Source organism: Lacerta agilis, chromosome 4 (genome assembly GCF_009819535.1).
Source record: "Lacerta agilis isolate rLacAgi1 chromosome 4, rLacAgi1.pri, whole genome shotgun sequence".
Taxonomy (NCBI): domain Eukaryota; kingdom Metazoa; phylum Chordata; class Lepidosauria; order Squamata; family Lacertidae; genus Lacerta; species Lacerta agilis.
Window position 1 is genome coordinate 93685614 of NC_046315.1, and position 16538 is coordinate 93702151.

Consider the following 16538-nt stretch of genomic DNA (forward strand, 5'->3'; position numbering starts at 1 on the left):
TGGGACTCTTGCATTATTAGGTTTATTTTTTAAAGAAATTAAGCACTGAATTCTTTAGGCCCTGTGTTGTTTACAAAATGAAACTGTAATCAGGGGAGAAGAAAGTGGCAAGGGAATATAAGAACCTCTTCTTTGTTTGCCTTCAGTTTCTTTTCAGTTAAGCAAATATTAAAAAGTGATGCCATTTGGTATGCAGTATGCATAGTGTTACACGCCTCCCACTGTCTTAAGCAGAGAGATTCCAGGGTTTCCAGGGTTTGGTTTCCTTGGAAAGAAGGTCAGCAGAGACTGTGGTGTCTTTAGAATTTACATTGTTTTATTTGCACATATATACAACACGAGCCTATGATGGAGAGGCTCACAGTATTAACACCCCAACACATCTTGCTTCTCCCTTAGTCACAGCCTTGGATTCCAGCACAAATCAAGCATGTGTCTACCTCCAGATTCCTGGCCTGCTTTTCTGCCTAGTTCTCTCACAACTGGCTACTCTTCCGTTGTCCTTCTGTCTACCAGCCAGGTGGGGAGGGGGAAAGCCCACCCATTTGCCCCATGACACGGAGAAACTTCATTGGTTATACTAATTGTGGTGCTTAACTATTCTGATTCACAACTATTGCCTAGACAAGGCATCCCCATCCTGCGGCTCTCCAGATGTTTTGGCCTACAACTCCCATGAGCCCTAGCTAACAGGACCAGTGGGCAGGGATGATGGGAATTGTAATCCAAAACATCTGGAGGGCCAAAGGTTGGGGATGTCTGGCCCAGACAAAGGGACTGGGTTGGTGAGCTTGCTTTACCTCCTACCCACCACAGATGCAGGATCCTAACAATTGGAAGGGACTCGGGGCACCATGCAGACAGACAACCCCCAAACCTACATAATTAGTTAAGAATACACTGTGCATAGACAATGGCGGAATACCTGCTAGGATGTTTAGTGAAGTGCAGAGAACTGAAAACTTGAGCGTCTTATAGTTCTTGTTCACTGTAGCTCTCTATATTGTTCAAAAAGTGGCATTTTCCTACACCTTCGTTTAGGATGAGGGATTGTCGGCTACCAGTTACAAAGGCACTCCAGAAGTATCATTAATTCACAAATGGTATCAAAGGATATCATCACCTCTGTGGTTTGATCCTGGGTAATGGGCCAGGCACAAAAAGCTTAGGACTCCCTCCCCCTGCAATAAAAGACATATGCTACTGAGCAGACGGGGGAAAGTAGGTTTAGGAGATACTTGCAAAGTTGAAATAAGCTGTGCCATCCTGACAAGACAGCCTATTGATGTCTCTCCCTTCTGGATGGCAGAGGTGGTGCCTGCCAACGTCCTTTCCCTCACATTATGCCCGGGAACCCAGGCATTAAAATTTTGGAATGTTACAAAAGTTTTGCAACTGCTTCCTCGTATTGCTTTCATTACTCATTCTGTAATATATATATTTTTAAATGGTTGTTGTTGTTGTTCAGTCGTATCCGACTCTTCGTGACCCCATGGACCAGAGCACGCCAGGCACGCCTGTCTTTTAAATGGTAGCATATCTAAATTGGAATGCTCGGAAGTGAAAAGCACTGTAAGTCTTAGTAGAAGGGTACACACAACTGGCATTTAATCGTGAATCCACATTCCCAGAGCCAACTCAAGATTGAAGAAATATGAGATAGACTTGGAAGGTGAAGAAAACAGAGTGTGCATGAGCTTTAGAGCTGTCTGGAATTCCCTGCTTATAGGAACATGGATTATTGATATATGAAAACAATCCCAAATTAACAACCTGCGAAGACTATTTCTGTTGAAGATTTTAAACGCAGGCCATGTTTCATATTTTTTTGCAGTCAGGTTTTTGATAAAGTTTGTACAAATATGAACTCCTAGATTACATCTATTTGTTTTGACTTTTTCATGCATTTATGAAAAGTAGTTTGAAAGGAAAGAATGAGAAGGTGCCTGTAAGTCAGACTTGTGGGAAAGGGCTTTTTATTATTATTCTGGGAGATATATAGCTACTCTCTATTAAAGTGAGCATTTCAGAATCTCCACATTCACATTAAAATTTAATAAACTTAAAGCATATGAAATTTTAAATTTGAGAATAAAAGTTTAATTCACCCCTTCTGCTGAATACAAATGTTTTGAAGATTTCCTACGCAGACAGAAGAAAGCATTAAAATGGTTAATATTTCCGTTAACAACAAACTGGTTTCAGTGAAAGACTTCGGGTTTGGGGTCAAAAGCACTCAAAACATTGCTTCATTTGTAACCTTTGAGAAAGGTTAATGTACCAAGGTGTTACAAATTCGGGCTTTGCGCCTCATCTGGATCCTGAACTGAATTGAGGCAGTTTCTGAGGATCCGGGCTTCAGACAGATTGGGTTCAGGCATCGCTGGATCAGCTTTAGCTATCAGTTAAAAGTTTGGTGTTTGGGGTGGGAGTGAGAAGGAGGGGAAGGCAGCCTCTGCCCACCAGCTGGTGAACAAAGCATTCAGTCCTGCCCTGATTGACCAGCACGTTCTCTGCAGGAAACTTCACAGTCCCTAACTGGTGGATGGAGAGTTCAGTCCTGCTCTCTGCAGTGCAGTTGGATGGCGGCGGAAAGGGAGAAGGAAACAATATGTTTAATTAGGGTATTAAAACACGAGTGGTTGTTTCATATGTTTTGAAACCCTTATTAAGCAGCAGGTCCTGCTCCTGAATCCTGCAATTAAAGCATAGTAACTTGGATAAGTTTTCAAATGTGTAGACCTAAAGATGCTTCTATCGATGAAAGTGGGTGGGGAACATCCCATGACTTTTCCATGGCTGCTGGTGTTGGTGGTCTTCGAGTACGGATGAGGCATGTTGGGTGCAAAACTGGAATTTTATTTAAACACACAAGATGGGGCTTAAAACTTAATAGTTTCAATGAGAAATAATTAAGAATGTGCCTAAAACTTCCACTTTAAACTTGTTTGTAATTAAACTGATTTCTACTAGAATGTTGATTTGTATTAAAGGTAAGGGGACCCCTGACCATTAGGTCCAGTCGTGTCCGACTCTGGGGTTGCGGCGCTCATCTCGCATTACTGGCCGAGGGAGCAGGCGTACAGCTTCCGGGTCATGTGGCCGGCAGCCACTAAAACACTTCTAGACCCTTCCTCGGATCTTGTCCTTCCGCATAGGGAAATAATCTGTGTTGCCTTTCCTAGCAAACCCCTAACCACTCAGCTATAATCCCTAGCCAAAGCCTGTCTCAGCATTTAAGCAGTCAGTCCTTCGTTTTTAAGTGAAAGACTTGTATGAAAGGTGTGTGATGCTATCTAGAAATAAGAAATTCATCAGTTGTTGTTACATGCCAATTATGAGAGTATTAAAGACCTCTACATGAGATCGTGTGCCAGTCTTAAGCAGAAACTACTGGGCTACACAGCCTGCTATAAAGTGTTTACATGGATAAGATTTCTCTGTCTTCATTGAAGAAAAAAGTGATTTGCCTTTCCCTCTTGAAATCAAAATAGCACATCTTTTTCTTTCAAATCTATTTACAAGAAAAAGATTTGAAGAAATCCCTAGGGTGTTGGCGTATATTTGTTTTTATAATGCTCTTACATCCTTTTCTGTTTGCTATTCCCTTTAGTTAAAACAAGAAAAAAAATCAATAAAGAAGACTTCATAAACATAATAGACTGGATTAAAATACTAGCTAGAGGATTATATAATTAGATCTAATTACCTGCTCATAAGAAATGTGTGTTATTAAAACACACACACAAACAAACCGGAGATGGCTTTACATATACTTTTTTGGCTGATGTGCGAAAAACCCTGCAGACTCCTCCCCTATTTCCCCCCCACCCAGAAAATGTAATTTCTGGAATTAGGAAACTGGGATAAAGTGTTGTGCTGCTTCCCCATAGCTGAAAGGTAAAGAAACAGAGGAACCTTTTGCACGGTACCATGTACATTATTTGATGTCAGCATGTGAATGGGTCACAGGTTCCTCTGCAGTAATATCTTCATGATATTGATATTCTCTGCAATAATATCTTGTTTTCTCCTTATTGTTCGCACTCTGTCCATTTAGTTCCGAAATTGAATCCTGTAACGGACCACTGATATGTTGTCATGAATTGTCAGGCTTTATTGGCATGCCCAGTATCTCCTCCGTCTCCTCCCTCCACATCAGGAAAATCCCTTGCAAGGCCAAGCAAGAAAGCTGCTGCACCCTTTCCCCTCATCTTCTGTGCATCCTGGTAGAGTGCGGCCAGTGATAGATGGCGGGCTGTTCCTGCCACTTTACTATGAGCTACCAAAAAACAGACAGCCACGGGGACAAAAATTGCAGAGACAGAGTAAACAGAAGCTTTCAGGCTCTTTAATATTAAGTTGTTGCACTTTCCTTGTATTGAACTATATATTACAATTACCCGTTCTAGAGATTTTCACGACTTTACTATGAGCAGCATGGGGTGGGGTGGGGGGATGGAATCTTGCAGAGCCCCACACTGAAGACTCCGGAGGTCTGAACAACATTATCCAAAGCACAACCCTATGGAAAACAACCATCCAAGTAAAACTTGAACCATTGCAGTGTGGTGGACAGCCGCTCCAGAAAAAAATACCATGATCGAAAAAGCTGCCGTGAGATCAAGCAGAATTAATAGCAACACATTTTCCCTTTTTCTATCCCGACAGAGGTCAACATACGGGTTACTAATACAGTTCCCATTACAAAACATGGCCTAAACCCTAATTGAAATGGATCTTAATGAGGGCCTCCTAGTGAATTAACAGAACAAATTAGATTTAACTGGCAACAATACCTGTTTTATGTTATTAGCCAACATTTACAAACTTTGAGAGCAAGTCAGTTACACACACACACACGCGCGCGCGCGCGCACACACACACACACACACACACTGCTTGCCAATTTAGTAACTTTTAAGGCCTTCATTTTTTGTGTTAATAAATGGGTTTTAACCAGGAGAAAGAAAGTTTGCTAAAAATGCTATCGACATATCTGATTTGATGCAAGCTTTTTGGAAAACAGGCACATTTGATAATGATTGAGAGGCATTTATGTTCAACAATATGCGCTCACTGGGTCTGGCGGTGGGCGAGGTTTGTGGCCTGGCGTGCAGCCCCACTGTCCTCCAGCAGCCACGCTGCTCCGCTGACTGTTGCTCTGCCCACCCCTTGGTCGCCGCGGAGTTTGTTTTGGGTTCCTGTCAAAAAACCCTTTTCAAATCCGCAGCGGTCTGGGGGCTGGGGCAAGAGGAGCGAACCGGGAATGAGCAGTCTTCACTCCAGTCCACTCCTAAAGGATAAAAGGGGGCCTGCACTGACACCACCAGCAGTCGACCCCAAAGCATTTTCCTTGATCTGAGGTCTGGCTCCTGGGGGGAGACTGTGCCTGGGCACGCAATAAAATGTGTATTTCTGGTGCACATAATCAGAGTTGGGTTACGTATTTCAGACAAAGAAATGTATTTAGTCTTTTGGCAAAATGATATGAAGTTGTACAAAAAGCTTAATTGGTTGTAGAGTAGCATACAAACACCAATGCACCTGAGGTCAACTTTTAAGTCAACTTTTGTTAAAATTAAAATTAAAATTAAAATTCAGGAAAAGTAAATTCTCAGGTCAGTAATTGTGGAAGTTTCTTGTGTATGTAGCTAAAAACCTTTTTGGAGGAAGAAAAGTCAATCGATTTACTTTGATCTCAGAAAAGATATATTCTTAACAACAAAGTTATGTGATGGTTACTTTGATTATCGTGACTCGCTAAGTGTCAAAAAATGTGGATAAATACACAATTGAGGGATAAAGCCAGGGTAACGTAGCTGGAGCTTAGGATGATAATATACAGGTGATACTCAAAAAAATAAAATATCGTGGAAAAGTTCATTTATTTCAGGAATTCTACTTAAAAGGTGAAACTAACATGAGATAGACTCATGACATGCAAAGCGAGAGATGTCAAGCCTTTATTTGTTATAATTGTGATGATTATGGCGTACAGCTGATGAAAACCCCAAATTCACAACCTCACAATCTCAGAAAATTAGAATATTAAACGAAATCAACAAAACAAGGATTGCAAATAGAACAATATTGGACCTCTGAAAAATAGAAGCATGCATGTGTACTCAGTACTTGGTTTGGGCCCCTTTTGCATCAATTACTGCCTCAATGTGACGTGGCATGGATGCTATCGGCCTGTGGCACTGCTGAGGTGTTATGGAAGACCAGGATGCTCCAATAGCGGCCTTCAGCTCTTCTGCATTGCTCGGTCTCATGTCTCTCATCTTTCTCTTGGCAATGACCCATAGATTCTCTATGGGGTTCAGGTCAGGCGAGTTTGCTGGCCAATCAAGCACAGTAATCTCATGGACATTGAACCAGGTTTTGGTACTTTTGGCAGTGTGGGCAGGTGCCAAGTCCTGCTGGAAAATGAAGTCAACATCCCCATAAAGCTCATCTGTGGAAGGAAGCATGAAGTGCTCCAAAATCTCCTGGCAGACAGCTGCATTGACCCTGGACTTAATGAAGCACAGTGGACCAACACCAGCAGATGACATGGCTCCCCAAATCAACACAGACTGTGGAAACTTCACACTGGACTTCAACATCTGGCATTGTGTGCCTCCCCATTCTTCCTCCAGACTCTGGGTCCTTGGTTTCCAAATGAGATGCAAAAGTTGCTCTCATCAGAAAAGAGGACTTGGGACCACACTGAGCAACAGACCAGTTCTTTTTTTCTTTAGCCCAGGTAAGACGCTTCTGACATTGTTTCTTGATCAGGAGTGGCTTGACAAGAGGAATACGACATTTGAAGCCCATCTCTAGGATCCGTCTGTGTGTGGTGGCTCTGTATGCACCAACTCCAGCCTCAGTCCACTCCTTGTCAAAGTCCCCAACACATTTGAATGGTCTTTTCCTGACAATCCTCTCCAGACTGCGGTCATCCCTGCTGCTTGTGCACCTTTTTCTTCCACACTTTCCCCTTCCGCATAACTTTCCAGTAATGTGCTTTGATACAGCACTTTAGGAACATCCCAGCTTCTTCTGCAATTACCTTTTGAGGCTTTCCCTCCTTATGGAGGATCTCAATGATGGTTTTCTGCACAACTGTCAGGTCAGCAGCCTTTCCCATAATTATGATTACTACTGAACCAGACTGAGAGACCATTTAAAGGCTCAGGAACCCTTTGCAGGTGTTATGGATTGAGTACTGCACCTTTTCACAATATTCAAATTTTCTGAGATTGTGAATTTGGTGTTTTCATCAGCTGTACGCTATAATCATCACAATTATAACAAATAAAGGCTTGACATCTCTCGCTTTGCATGTCATGAGTCTATCTTATATGTTAGTTTCACCTTTTAAGTTGAATTCCTGAAATAAATGTACTTTTTCACGATATTCTAATTTTTTGAGTATCACCTGTATGTCAGTGGGAGATTTGTCGCTGACCTCAAAAGGGCAGGTGCTTCACATGGAGTCCTAATTCATGCTGTGATAGGCGCTCACAGGGGTCTCAGCATGCCGGTTATTACAGTTTGTTGCTGTCACTTCCAGAAGCATTCTTTACAGCAGATAAGACAGTCTAGAAACCAAAGTATTGCACAGTGGTTTACTAATAGGGCTGTTGGCTTCAGAAGGCCTCCAAAAAACTGCTTCAGTTACTTTGCCACTCACAAGGTTGAGTTGTAACAAGCAGTTCAGGCAACCTTTTTAAAATGCCAAGTACAATAAACATCTCCATTTCCACTGCTAGTTTTCTTCCGTGTGTGTGTGTGTGTGTGTGTGTGTGTGTGGCTTGAAAGGAGCATTCAGTTGTAGCCAACAGAATAGGTTGTGGTGTGTGTATAAACCCCACAACAATTACTCCAATTTCCAAATATACCTATGGCCCAATAAGGTTGGCAACCCCTGCTTTATGCACTTACAAGCCTCACTGATCTCAGTGGAGCTTACTCTGGAGTAGTCATGTAGAACTGCATCCCAAGGAAGTTTGAGAAGTGGTGACATAATTCATGCTTGTTTGTTTAAAATCTGTCAACTCAATTTTTTTTCAGATATAGCAGAAGTTCACTGTATTGTTTTAAAATAATTTCAGTCCCACAAATACTACTACTACTACTACTACTACTACTACTACTAATTATTATTATTATTATTATTATTATTATTATTATTATTAATGTAGACAGAATAACAGGACTCAACACTAACAGAAATATTTTTAGGATGGAGCTATTCATCTGCTAACTTATTATAAAACTGACATAATGTTCAGGCATGCTGATTCCTGAGAATATAACATGACAGACGGTTCAGACACAAATCCAGTTTCGTACAATACATCTCCCTTGGATAACTCTCCAAACAGAATTCATCTGGTTGTCAGGAAAACCTGTTACTTCCTCATTTTCAAGCGAGCTCAGCCATATGTTTTATTCAGCTCCAAGTCAAATTTTATTTAGCAATGAATACAACTGTTCAGAAGGGAAAATAAATACACTTTTATAAAATCACCAGTGAGGTTCCCAGTTCCTCAAAGTTAATACTACAGTGTCTACAGTGATCCATTCATCTAAAGAGGAAAAAAAAAATATGCACTATAATTAGTATCTGCTTTATTTTGAATACCGGCGCGTTTTAATTATGCTGTTTGTTAACCGGGACTGACTGCAAGCTCCAATGGTCATGACCAATGTCAGTGGTGAGTGTCATGCGCCTGAGGCCCATCCCATCCCAGAAGCTGACTCATACCGGCAGGAAGGAACAGGAGAAGTGTCACCAGCTGTCAGACTTCTGTTGCATGAACACTTTCCCAACAGCTTTTGGGGGTGGGGGGGTCACTGACCCTTTTGCTGTTTGGGCCAGCCACCCCTACTCTTCACTCTCACACCATCCACAATGGATTCGTATTACATTAAGAACATTATTAAGGGTCGGCCAGCAAAGCGAGATGAGCACCGCAACCCCAGAGTCGTCCACAACTGGACCTAACGGTCAGGGGTCCCTTTACCTTTACCTTTACGCAGTGAGAAAACTTAAAGTTCAATATTGTAGAAATGTAAAGACGATTTATAAATATAAGATATGGGCTTTATACTTTGAAGACTGACAGTAGAATTAAAAGCTCCCTATAAAAAACATGCATGAGTCTGTTGGCATCCATCTGTTTTGGGAGACAACAGAAGAGTACACTTTCGGGTGTCTTTGAGTTTTTGCCTCTCAATGTGGGACCAGTGAGATTGTAGTCTTCTCAAGGTGCACATCCCCGGATTGGGCTGGGGCTCTGTGCAAGGAGCACCTCTTTATGCAAATACAAATACAAATATGCACACAGAAGCTAGTTTTCATGCATGCATGGTTTCTCTTATATATGAGAGAATGACCATTTATTATGCTGGCAGGGGCTGATGTGAGTTGTGCAAAAGGCACATTTCAGTTCTATTCCTATCAGCATTGAGAATCTGATTTACTCATTGTTCCTAGAAGCATTCCATCATGACTAACCCCCCCCCCCACAACCTTTTCCTTTTCTTTGGGCTTACAGGTTGTCAGCAGTCAGCCATTCCTTGACACCTCCGTGTGACATGGACCCAAGTAGTTCCGAGGAGTTCTATCAAGCTGTACACCATGCCGAACAAACCTTCAGGAAGATGGAAAGCTACCTGAAGCAACAGCAACTCTGTGATGTTATCCTGATTGCTGGGAACCGTAAGATACCTGCACATAGGTAGGTGATAAAACATGGTGAATTAACTGTGATTTAGCCACATCTTTGCAGACATCCCCTTACAGACTTTGTTCCATATCTCGAGAAACGTTTCACTCTTGATCATAGGTGTATATCCCTACAAACACAGTGCGCTGCCACTACCGCTTACATGTCAGGAGTTCCAGCATCAAGTCTGAAAGTGCACATGTGAACTGCGCAGCAATCTTGCTGCCTAGGCAACTAACTAATTCCTAATACCATTTTTATGGTAATGCGGGTGATGCCACTGAACTGGATCATCTACTATCAACACTTATTGCCATAATTTACCTCTCCAGTTTCCAAATCAGAGGAAAAGATGTCTCTTCTTTTAACTATCTGGTAGCATCATTGGAAGGGAAGATTACAGAGATAGCCTTGGAGGGATAAAATATAAACTATCACCTTCACTTCCAGGGAAGGGGGCGGAGGGGCCAAGGAGGTATAGTAGTTACTTACCGCAAACATGTACTGTCTACCTTTCCCTCTGCATTTCGTAACTACAACAAAAGAATACAAGTTGTGCGTGGGAACTGTTGGTGTTTTTTTACCGAGGAAGGAAAATAATGGGAAACCATGTATAAATTGGGGGAAGGGGGGATACACAGAGCCTGAAATCTTTTTGTGCATGTATGTTGAAAGCAAGTCAGAGTGAATCCAGAGAATCTTGCTGCACAACCTGACTGCCTGGCAGTCCTTTCTCATGGTGTGCTAGCCTCTTGCTTCCCCCCCCCCCCACAAAAAGTGGACCAGTTCAGTGCTTCTGAACAGAGAGCAGATACTCAAATCCCTGCAAACATTGTTAACCAGAAGGCAGTGAATTGCAGCTTTTAAGATAACTATTGTGGTGAGTCATCAAGGACACATTGTCACTAAATTCATTTCAATTTGAAAATCAGTATTAAAAATAAGCTGGGCCGGCTTCCTACCCCCACTGCATATAATGGCCCGTAGGGTACAAATTCATCCTATAGCCAAATGTCAGTTGTGCTGAGGATTAATTTCTACCCTGGGGTGTATTCATAAGAAAGAAATGTGACATTGGTACCCGGCCAAACTTTGGTTAGTAGTGGTGACATATATGAAAAGGGCAAAGTTGCAGAACCAATTCCTCGCAAAGATTTTACAAGACACGTACCTCTGATGTTCAGCAGCAGCCCACATTCAAAGACTATTGGTAGAATTCAACATGTGCTATATTACAAATGTTCTGTCTGCAAAATCATTGCAGCTTGCCAGTGTGGTGTAGTGGTTAAGAGCGGTAGACTCGTAATCTGGGGAACCGGGTTCGTGTCTCCGCTCCTCCACATGCAGCTGCTGGGTGACCTTGGGCCAGTCACACTTCTCTGAAGTCTCTCAGCCCCACTCACCTCACAGAGTGTTTGTTGTGGGGGAGGAAGGGAAAGGAGAATGTGAGCCGCTTTGAGACTCCTTCGGGTAGTGAAAAGCGGGATATCAAATCCAAACTCTTCTTCTTCTTCTTCTCTTGTCCCCACATATACTGTTATAGGGGTTCTTTGGACACACACCCTGAGCCAATTTTTGGGGACAGAAGGGAAGTGTGATGAGTAGAGAGAAGGGGGAGTCCCATTGTGCAAGTGGAACAACTACTGCCAGGTTTTGTTTTGTTTTGTTTTTTGCTGGCAGGGTGTGTTAGGTGAGTCCTGGCCTGCATTACAGCCAAAGTCCCATGAAGTCACTGAAAGCCATTTTTTTTTTCAAATGCTTGATTTTGTTCATCTGAAAGAACATAAGACAAGGATATTATAATAAGAAGAAAGCTTTTCTTTATGTTGCTGCTCTGATTTACTTTAGAAAGTTCAGAGTGGGTACATCTAACATACTTGCCAAGTTTGGAAACTGTGATAAAGTACCGTTTATTACTTGCTGGACAGAGGGAGGAGTTGCAGATTTTACAGGGGCAGGGGAAATGAGATTTCTGTCTACCATTTTTATCTAAAGGGTTAGTAGACATATTTGCATCACTGTGTGTCTGCACATTCAATCTGATTTTCTGACTATTTCAGTTCAACAGCAATCAAATCTTTTTGAATCAGAAAAAAATTGCTTTAATAAATATAAGCTTGCCCATGAAATAAAAACTGAATCACATTTTTGCCTCGTAGTTAAAGGTGCACGCATGCTTGTATATTATTTCTGACTTCTAATATGCAGTCAACAGCTCACTCTGTTCCATCAAGAATTACTGGCACATATAGTGAGGTATATATTACGCACCCCTTACACACCCTCTTCAAATCGAATTTTCAGGCTGTGAAATAACTTGTAAATATGAGGAACAGAACACAAGGCAGACGTTTATCGTGTGGCATTTATTGCAACAATGCTTCTTCAAGCACTTCTGCAACTACCGTGGGCCTGTGCGGATGAGAAAAAAGCAAGGCGTTGCATTTGAAGTATCGCAGGCCCACTTGCAGCACCCTTATCCCCACCCCAGTGCGAGGGCAATAGTTAATCTGCTTTTATCTTTTTCTTTTTTCACCAGCTGCAGGAAAAGTAGGAGCATTTAGCCACCAATAACACTTACAGGTGAAACTCGAAAAATTAGATTATCGTGAAAAGTCCATTTATGTAAGCAATTGTTTTCATTAGCTACTGGAGTTGCATATATGAGATAGGCTCAAGACATGCAAAGCGAGATGTGTCAAGCCTTTGTTTGTTATAATTGTGATGCTTATGGTGTACAGCTGATGAAAACCCCAAAGCTGAGATTGTTAATTTGGGGTTCTCATCAGCTGTACGCCATAATCATCACAATTACAACAAATAAAGGCTTGACATATCTCGCTGTGCTGGCCCCGGGGGTTTGTCCGTGAAGCGAGGTCCAAGTCCAGTCCTGGGTCTAGGGGTCCAAAGGAGGTCAGTCTGGCGGGAGCAGGTCAAGATCCAAGGCAGGTGCAGGCACGAGGTTGCGGGTCAAGCATACGTTCGCAGCTAAGTTGCTCACGCAACTTGGGTTGGGGCTGGCTGGCTTTTATCTGGCCCTATGCTTAGGGGCGGCCCCGATCCTCTGGAGACTCGCCTCTCCTCCGGGCCTGGAGGCGAGCACTCCTCCTGTAAGCACTTAGCTCTCTTCGCTTCTCTGCCCTGAGCCTCTGCAGCTCAGGAGAGGCTGGTGGGTTACTGGACCCAGGGGTTGCCTCAGCTTCCTCTGATGAGGCTGGGAGTGGAGCACCTGCAGGCAATGGGTCCTCCCTCCCATCAGGAGCCAGAGCAGACTCCGCTGATGCCTGCACCTGGGGATCCAGCACAGGTGGGGATCCTCCTGGCTCAGCTGGTTCTGGAGGCAGGGACTCCTGTGCAGGCTGGGATCCCTCAGGTTCAGCATCTGAGTCTGACTCCCAGGCCATCACACTCACTTTGCATGTCATGAGTCTATCTCATATATTAGTTTCACCTTTTAAGTTGAATTACTGAAAGAAATGAACCTTTCCACGATATTCTAATTTTTCGAGTTTCACCTGTATAGAAATTAAGCCTCCTAAAGCTGGATGGGTGTATGGGCTGCTTGTCCACATCAGTGGAACTGCTTCATCCCTATTGGTAGATTATGGTAAAATGCCTAATTTCTCATGCATAACATTAGATGATTCATACTTTCTGATAAAAGTGATAAATGCAAATGCACATAGTTGGAAGCAGTGGGCGGAAGCTTCATAACTACACTTGCAACTCCTCACGCAATAAAATCCATTGTTGAACTAGAAACCAGGTAGGGTCGGGGGGTGGGGGAGGGAAACTTGGGTCACTTGAGATGTTAACTTTTCCTTGGGAAACAAGGAATTGTGGTAAATTTTCCAATTGCTCAGATCTCTGCAACGCACCGGATAGTGTGCATGGAAGTAGTAGGTTTAATGAAATGCTGGCTTTGAAAAGTTGGACGAAAGTATTTTGTGAAATGATGGATTATCTTTGGGCTGCATATAGCATGCAACACTCCATGGAGGAAACAAGGTTCATTAGTTTATTCCTGCAGCATAGCAGGAATTGAAAAGAAGAAAATGACATCCAGGAGACAACTGACCTTTCTGCTGAATAGGTCAACATGCCTCAGTGCCAAGTTTTAGCACCACCTGCAGCCCTCTGAGGTGCAGAAAGCAACAGTTCATTGTGAATTCAGGGAGTCCAAAAGCATCCTTATTTTCCTTTTGAATATTGGATGATTTAACAGGATGTCATTTCTCAGAATTAAGATTAATTATGAGGCAACTTTCACTTCTTGTTTCACATGGTTAAACACTAGCTGTGGTAGTAATTCACCAATGTGGGTTTTTTTTAAAAAATTGCTGCTGATAAAAAATTCTGAGTAAAATATTTTTATGTACATATGAAATATGTTTAAGAGAAACCCAGACCTTTGTTTTGGCAACTTGCTTCAGGAAAAAAATGGGTCCTTTCCTGCTCACTGAAAGCCAGCATGAGGCCCCTGTCTGGATGCCCAGGCTGCCGTCACTTGGGTGCCTCCCAACATACCTGGGCTGAAGTTTGGCGTGAGAAAGTAGCATCACTTTGGTCTCATCCTGCTCCAGTCTTTGTTGAATGGGCCTGGAGTCACTGCCATGGCTATGTATATGGCCAAGACCCTTCTTTTGCTCCAGAAATGCAAGGTAATGCCCACATCAGGGGAGGGCTGTATTTCTTATCCCAGTTTTGGGGGTCGTGAAGATACTTGACATTCTCCTCTGCCACCCATTCTGGTGAATGAGGGCAAATATAGCCAACTCGATTTTGTAGACTGGGTTGAAGATATTTGACCACCACTTAGCGAGGACCCACCCCGAAGGATATTCTTAGTGCATAGAATATCAAAGAATGGTGCAGTTGTCTCCTAGATACAATGGGTGACACTACTCTTTTTCTTGTAGTCATTCTAGAGAGACAGACCTACATACCTTTGCAGGCACCTTCTTCACCTCTAAGATACAGAGAGCATTATTATTCTAGAAGTTTCAAACCTTCCAGATCCCTCTGCAGGTCCCATTCTCACATTCAACAGCATGACTCATCTTCTTCCAGCATTGAATCATAGAAAGAATGATACTATTCAGGAGCTAAGGTTGAGTCCAGGCAGGGAACTCTCTCCCTCTTCCTTCCATCACAGGACAAATGGAACACTATTATTGTTTGTGTGGTACCAACATTCTTGACCTGCTAATGCTTATTCTCTGATAGCTGCTTGACATCGATTGACCTTAAATCAAAATAAACAATTTGTTACTAATTTTGGTGTGTGGTGATGTGTAGTTTTTAAATGTTACTTTTAAATTGATTGATTTTCATGAAATACTAACCTTTCTTAAAGTGAGATCCTATCCATGCATACAGTGGTACCTCAGGTTACATATCCTTCAGGTTACATATGCTTCAGGTTACATACTCCGCTAACCCAGAAATAATGCTTCAGGTTAAGAACTTTTCTTCAGGATAAGAACAGAAATCGTGCTCTGGTGGCTCAGCGGCAGCGGGAGGTCCCATTATCTAAAGTGGTGCTTCAGGTTAAGAACAGTTTCAGGTTAAGAACGGACCACCAGAATGAATTAAGTACGTAACCAGAGGTACCACTGTACAGTGGTCCTAATCCTAGATAACCGTGCATAGGATTGCCATTTGAGTCAAACTAGTATTTAAAATATGTGTGCTTGATTTTCATGACGTTGTTTTTAAACAATTCATGTTCTTAAAGCAGGGGTGGAGAGTAGCTGGGGCTTATGAGAGTTAGAGTTCAACAACATCTGGAGGGCTATACAGTAGGTTGCTTCTATTTTTAATTTTTTAAAAATCTTTATTGATTTTATGTATTAAATCCCTCCACCACAGAAGAACAAAAAATCACCTCACATACAAGGAAATTTTTACATATAAAATAAAATTATTCCATATATTGGGACTTCCATCATCCTCAATATGGGTCCATCATTACCTTGTTGACTGCTTATTTGCAGCAAGGTTGCTTCTAGCTGAGCACATTGAGAACAGGACTGTTTTACAGTTAATGTGAAATGTAATGGATTAATTGATACTTGTGATCTTCCTTTCCTCCCCCAGACTTGTTCTCAGTTCTGTTTCTGATTACTTTGCTGCCATGTTTACAAGTGATGTTTGTGAAGCCAAGCAAGAGGAGATCAAAATGGAAGGCATTGACCCAAGTGCACTCTGGGATCTTGTTCAGTTTGCATACACAGGTACTAAATAATATGCACTAAATTATATTTTCTTCAGTGGAAACTTCTTTAACCACAAAGACACATCTGAAGCACCTGAAATAGTAAGTGCAAAGAATTGCAAAAAAGATGAGGGAAAGTTGAATGCCATGTCTTTGTAATATTTATGTGCCCCATGCTCTTTGTTGGAGTTGCCTGTGCACTGGAGAGGAATTAATAGTTGTAATTAAGATGTGGGAGGTCCTTTGGTTATCAGAAATGGTTGTGTGTGGTTGTGGGAGAGAATTATGCCCTTGACCCTTAACAGCCTGAGTCAGTCACCCTTTTGAGGTCTAAGAGTTGTTGGTCTTAATGCAGGTTTGTCTAGCGCATGTGAGCATGGATCTTCTCCAAAGAAGTATGCAGTGTATGGTTTCAGAATGCTTGATCAATTGTGTTGTGATGTGTGTGTGTGTGTGTGGTTGATGGTAATAGTTTGGAGCGGGAAAGGGATTAGCCTGGCCCATGACTACTCTAAATTGCATCTTCCAGAACTGGGTTAGAGTCATTGGTTTTTAATGCCAGTGAACTGCTACATATGTTGGTGTGTAATGTGCAGTTA

General features: G+C 42.3%; 1 protein-coding gene across 5 annotated transcripts in view; it reads left to right on the forward strand.

Moving 5' to 3' along the window:
- Positions 1 to 16538, forward strand: part of KLHL1 (kelch like family member 1) — a 142386-nt gene that overhangs the window by 17197 nt on the left and 108651 nt on the right. For all 5 annotated transcript variants that reach the window (XM_033147989.1, XM_033147990.1, XM_033147991.1 and 2 more), the window contains exons 2-3: positions 9552 to 9734; positions 15822 to 15958. In XM_033147989.1, coding sequence (XP_033003880.1) covers positions 9552 to 9734; positions 15822 to 15958 — 320 coding nt within the window. The remainder of the gene's footprint in view (positions 1 to 9551; positions 9735 to 15821; positions 15959 to 16538) is intronic.